The sequence below is a fragment of the Lolium perenne genome, chromosome 2 (assembly GCF_019359855.2).
Source record: "Lolium perenne isolate Kyuss_39 chromosome 2, Kyuss_2.0, whole genome shotgun sequence".
Lineage (NCBI taxonomy): Eukaryota > Viridiplantae > Streptophyta > Magnoliopsida > Poales > Poaceae > Lolium > Lolium perenne.
The window spans coordinates 248,820,071-248,826,039 of record NC_067245.2 but is presented as its reverse complement, the minus strand read 5'-3'; the positions used below and the strand labels follow the sequence as shown (position 1 = coordinate 248,826,039).

Genomic DNA, 5,969 nt, shown 5'->3' with positions numbered 1-5,969 from the left:
TCAAAATAAAAAGCTCTAGCACATGAGTAATCCCTGCTTCCCTCTGCGAAGGGCCTTTCTTTTACTTTATGTTGAGTCAGTTTACCTACTTCTTTCTATCTTAGAAGCAAACACTTGTATCAACTGTGTGCATTGATTCTTACATGCTTGCTTATTGCACTCATCATATTACTTTGTGTTGACAATTATCCATGAGATATACATGTTGAAAGTTGAAAGCAATTGCTGAAACTTAAATCTTCCTTTGTGTTGCTTCAAAACCTGTTATTAAGAATCTATTGCTTTATGAGTTAACTCTTATGCAAGACTTTTTGATGCTTGTCTTTAAAGTACTATTCATGAAAAGTTTTTGCTATATGATTCAGTTGTGTAGTCATTATCTATTTTTTAGCAAACTATTGACCATTGCTTTGAGTCACTTCATTTATCTCATATGCTTTACAATGGTATTGATCAAGATTATGTTGGTAGCATGTCACTTCAGAAATTATTCTTTTTATCGTTTACCTACTCGAGGGCGAGTAGGAACTAAGCTTGGGGATGCTTGATACGTCTCCAACGTATCTATAAATTCTTATGTTCCATGCTAGTTTTATGACAATACCTACATGTTTTGCTCACACTTTATATCATTTTTATGCATTTTCCGGGACTAACCTATTAACAAGATCTTTGAGCGCCGGTACATTTTTCTGCTGTTTTTGGTTTCAGAAATTCTACACAGGAAATATTCTCGGAATTGGACCCCATGAAGACAGAAGTCAATATTTTGCCGAGGCGGACCCAGAGAGCCAGAGAAGGGCCAGAGGGGGGGCCAAGGGCCCCCCACACCATAGGGGGCGCGGCCCACCCCTCTGCCGCGCCACCAGGTGGGGAGGGCACCCTGGGGCCCCTCCGAGGCCGCCCTTCCGCCTATATATTCTCCCAGATGCGAAAACCCTAAAGACATCAGTCATATTCCACGAAAAGTTACGTAGCCGCCGCCATCGCGAAGCCAAGTTCGGGGGACAGAAGTCTCTGTTCCGGCACGCCGCCGGGATGGGGAAGTGCCCCCGGAATCCATCTCCATCGACTCCATCGCCATCTTCATCGCCGCTGCTGACTCCCATGATGAGGAGGGAGTAGTTCTCCCCCGAGGCTGAGGGCTCTACCGGTAGCTATGTGGTTCATCTCTCTCTCCCATGGTGTGATCTTTATGTGATCATGAGCTTTGTAATCTAGTTGAATATGTAGATGTTACTCTTGTCTATTATGCACTTTAGAGGTTACTTTAATATGAACTCCGGAGTTACTCTCCATGGTGTGATGGTGACAGTGTGCGCATCGTGTGTGATTCCTTTATGACGTTGTGGAGCTTGTTTACTCCGGCTTGAGGTGTGCTTTTGCAGCCCTACACAATGAATGGTGTTTGTTATCCGACAAGAGAGTGTTTGAGAGTAGCATTTATTTATTCAATTATGTGATCATTGTTGAGAGTGTCCACTAGTGAAAGTATGATCCCTAGGCCTTGTTTCTAAGCATTGAAACACCGTTTCCAACAAGTTCTGCTACATGTTCGCTTGCTGCCATTTTCATTTCAGATTGCAATTACTACTTATAATCATTCATATTACTTGTATTTCACTATCTCTTCGCCGAACTAGTGCACCTATAAATCTGACAAGTGTATTAGGTGTATTGGGGACACAAGAGACTTCTTGTATCTTAATTGCAGGGTTGCTTGAGAGGGATATCTTTGACCTCTACCTCCCTGAGTTCGATAAACCTTGGGTGATTCACTTAAGAGAAACTTGCTGCTGTTCTACAAATCTCTGCTCTTGGAGGCCCAACACTGTCTACAAGAATAGAAGCACACGTAGACATCAGACACCTCAATGAGCACCCGCATTCTGACATAGTTCCCTTCATAGAACAACTTTGGGGACATCTGAACCTCTTTCGTTTTCCCAATCCGGCGAGCTAGGTCATCAACAACATGAACCTTACGGTATAACTCCGGAATACCATGGATTTGATCCCAAACGAACAATCCTCCGAAGGAGATCTTTTCAGGATCTTCCCGGCCATCATAATCCTCGATGAGTACAACCCATCCGCGAAAATTCCAAGGTCCCTGGTGGACGAACTTCTTCCAATCACCCATACAATGCATCTGAAACACAAACAGATTCCCACCAGCCTCCCTGCAGATTGAATCTTTGGAGAGATTCCAGATGGCTTTCATCTTCCCGAACAGAGCCCCAGCACTGAAATTTCTCTTAGTATGAACCTTGCCAATTGCTAACAAGCGAGCCTCCTTTTGGAACTCTTTAACCGTATCTGCTCCGATTACCACATCATCTAGTTCATCATCACATAAGTCTAGGTGCTTGAGCAGGTCATCGATCTCAGAGTCTGATTCCTTTGCCAAGCCAGAGCCTCCAGCTTCCGAATTCGTTACCATGTTACCCTGCCGCAGGAGCCCTAGAACAAGGGCAGGCGATACTTGCGTAGGTTGAGGAGGAGTAGAATCGGATCGGGTTGAAGAGATGTAGATCAAGCCAAGTCGGGTCAGCGTCGAGAGAAAGGTAGTATCTCGCGGTGGCGACAGAGATCGCCTCCGGAGCCAGAAACCCTAACGAGGAGGGTATTGTCAAGTAACAGTGAGTTGATACGCTTGATGAGCAACCCAAACCAACAAACAATATATAATTGTCGAACACATGCAAGCCTAATGCTGAAATGTTTTTGCTCTGTGTGTAAATATATTTGATATTTATCGGATTTCCTAAAAACATCTCAGGATTGGATGCACCATTGCACAATAAGACAAGGGTGCACTAGATATCTTTTTTCCTACACGTTGATGAACCACTAGGTACATGTGTTGTCAGGATCTAAGGTATCATGAGAATGTTAGGTAAATGGATATACAACCAAACCACCCATGTTCAAATACCTAGGGACAAAATTTTGGTTTCTTAATTTTCTTTAAAAAAAATCGTTGTAGTGGCTTCCCCTACAACAATCCTTTAAAGAAATGATCTAAGGTGTCAAGGGTATTCCGCCAAAGTAACACTTTCTAGTTCAAATTTGAGATGAAAATTTAAACTAAAAACCAGCAATTCTTGCATCCTTACCAGGAGCACAGTGCAAAATCTTAGTGATAACAAAATTCCACCACAAAAAGTTGACAATATTTCAAAGAGAAACCTCAACCACACTACATACGTATGTACATTTGTACACACACAAAAGAAAACAGAAAATTGTACACCGACAAAAAAAGAACCAGAAAAAAAATCAAACCACCAGAAAAATAACCCTGCCCTAGCGTAATTTTACAATCTTGCGACACCAGAATAGCAAAGCGCATCAGCCCCAACAGTAATGCAAAGAATATCGGAATATCACAAACGAAGCGCGCGAGGGCGCGCAGAAAGGCGGAAAACACTCATATTCCTTCCTTTTTTTTTCTTACGTGTCGCTCTTGGTTGGTCACACCTGGTTGTTTGACGCCGCCGCCGCCTCCCCGCCGGGAGAGCGCGCCAGCGCCGACCTGAGCATAAACCCAGGAGGAACGGTCCTGTCGGTTTCGTCGTCGTCATGGTAGACGTACGCGGAGCCGCCGTGCCTGGTCATGTCCATGCCGGCCGTCTCTTGTTCGGCCGTGACACGGAGCAAGCCGAGCTTGTCGAGCGCCAAGAAGAGCGGGCCCATGGTGAAGGAGACGAACCCGGCGATGACCAGGATCTGCACGACGTGCGCAGCGAGCAGCCTTCCGCCGCCGCCCATGAAGAGCCCGTAAGGCCTGCCCTCGCCGTAGATCTGCTCCACGTACTTCTGCTTGGCGAAGAGCGCCGTGAAGATGATCCCCCACGCGCCGCAGCCGCCGTGGAGCTGCGCCGCCTCGAGAGGGTCGTCGTACTTGAATCGAGCGGCGAGAGCGTTGAAGCCCATGAGCACCCACGCCGACACGAACCCGCAGATGACTGCGGCCCACGGGTCAACCACGCTGCAGCCAGCGGTGATGGCCGCGAACCCGCCGAGCATGCCGTTGCAGACGTCCGTCACGTTCCAGTGCCCCGTCTGGAGGCGCTTCGCGAAAAGCGTTGTGAGCGCCGCCACGCTGCCTGCGAGCGTCGTCGTCACGCCGGTGCGGCCCACGGCCGACCACTGCCCGTTCATGCTACCTGGGGGGCCGTACGACTTGAGGATGGTGACGAAGGACCCTGGGTTGAACCCGAACCACCCGAACCACAACAAGAAGGTCCCAAGCACCACGAGTGTCGCGCTGTGGCCCCTGAGCGCCACCGAGCGGCCGGCGTGGTCGAACCGGCCGATGCGAGGCCCCTCGATGATCGCGCCCCAGAACCCGGCGATTCCACCGACCATGTGCACGACGCCGGAGCCGGCGAAGTCGATGACGCCGGACTTGAAGAGCAGCGGGCCGGAGGTGCGGGTCGCGGATGCCCACCCGTCGGCGGACCAGATCCAGTGGGACACCACCGGGTAGACGAATCCGGTGAGGAACGCCGAGTAGATGAGATAGGACACGAACTGCGTCCTCTCGGCGATGGAGCCCGACGTAATGCCGGCGGCGGCAATTGCGAAGGCCCACTGGAAGAGGAAGAAGCTGTAGTCAAAGCCGACCTCCGGTACGTTCTGGAGTCCGAAGAACTGCTTCCCGATGAAGCCGTTGGAGGGCGTCCCGAAGGCGAAGGCGAAGCCGAAGAGGTAGTAGAAGAGGGCCCCGGCAGCGGCGTCCAGGACGTTGGTGAGCATGATGTTCATGGTGTTCTTCGCCCTCACGGAGCCCGCGCAGAGCATGGCGAAGCCGAGCTGCATGGCGAAGACCAGGTAGGCCGAGAAGAGCAGGTATGTGGTGTCCACCGCCAAGGTGGTATCCGCGAACCTGTTGCACAGGTACTCCGTCGCATTGGTCGCCGCCGTCCCCAGCAGCGGCGCCAGGTCCGCCGCGCACGTCGACATCGTGCTGTGCCGACCCTAGACACCCGCTCCTTCAGAATTCTTTGGTCGTGGTAGAGGGATCAGAAGAGAGGATTGATGTTTGGGGGAATCGGTTGTGTCGGATTTATAGGACGGTGAGGCGAATCAGCGGAAAGCTAGAATTTTATTTTTCAAATATAGTGCGAGCAAAGGGAGACATGGCAACGATGGTTTATTTTGGTTTTAGCTGAAGAAGTGGGGCCCATCCGCAGTGAATCTTCTGTGATGGTCGTGAGATACCCATGGATTAGGGTGGGGCTGTAGGGAATCTGGGGATTCTGGAGGTACAGCTCGACATGACTAGATGTTGTGGTGGATTTTCTCATGGTGTAGCTGTGTGTCACATATTTTTTCCTTTTAATAATGGACACTTTATTAATAAAATTTAAGTATTACGTCTGGTTTCTGCATAATTAGAATGCACACGACCATTTCAATCCAGGAAAGACAACCATAAATGCAAATCTCGGCAAATACAAAAGATAAAATAAAACGTGCTTAAGGCGAACGGGGGCCAATCTGCAAATCATGCTTCCATCCATGTTTGGGAAAAATATTCTTTGAAGTATCCACCAACCGTGTAAACATGTCCATAAAGAGGTCACGATGCTTCACGCGATGCAGAGGCGACCACAAACGAAGCGTAGCTGTGGAACGATGGATGACTTGCATAAGAGAAGATAATTTATTATTAAAATCTTGTCATTTCTACATAGCCACAACGATCAAATAACGGCAATCGATCACACCCTAATAAGTAACTTAAACCTACGATCCACACCATTAAGCCAGTTGCCGAAAATATTCAAACACTTCATGGTGGATATAAGGTAGAACCTATCTGGATGGCTGGCCATACAGATCCAGCAAATTTACACTGGATGAATAAGTGCTTTATGGTCTCATCGTGATGATAGAAGGCACACTTTTTGCTTCCCTACCAATTAAGTTTTGCAAGGTTATCTTTGGTGAGAATCACC

The 5,969-nt window shown here is 48.5% G+C and overlaps 1 protein-coding gene across 1 annotated transcript; it reads right to left on the bottom strand.

The window, feature by feature from the left end:
- Window positions 1–3,084: 3,084 nt before the first annotated feature.
- On the bottom strand, window positions 3,085–5,046 carry LOC127335544 (ammonium transporter 1 member 1-like). The gene has a single exon (XM_051362228.2). The coding sequence runs from the start codon at window positions 4,969–4,971 to the stop codon at window positions 3,478–3,480; it is 1,494 nt and encodes a 497-aa protein (XP_051218188.1). The 5' UTR covers window positions 4,972–5,046; the 3' UTR covers window positions 3,085–3,477.
- Window positions 5,047–5,969: the final 923 nt, after the last annotated feature.

Bases quoted from the DNA above. Each gene is read 5' to 3' on its own strand.
- LOC127335544 (XM_051362228.2), bottom strand. From the start codon at position 4,971: ATGTCGACGTGCGCGGCGGACCTGGCGCCGCTGCTGGGGACGGCGGCG.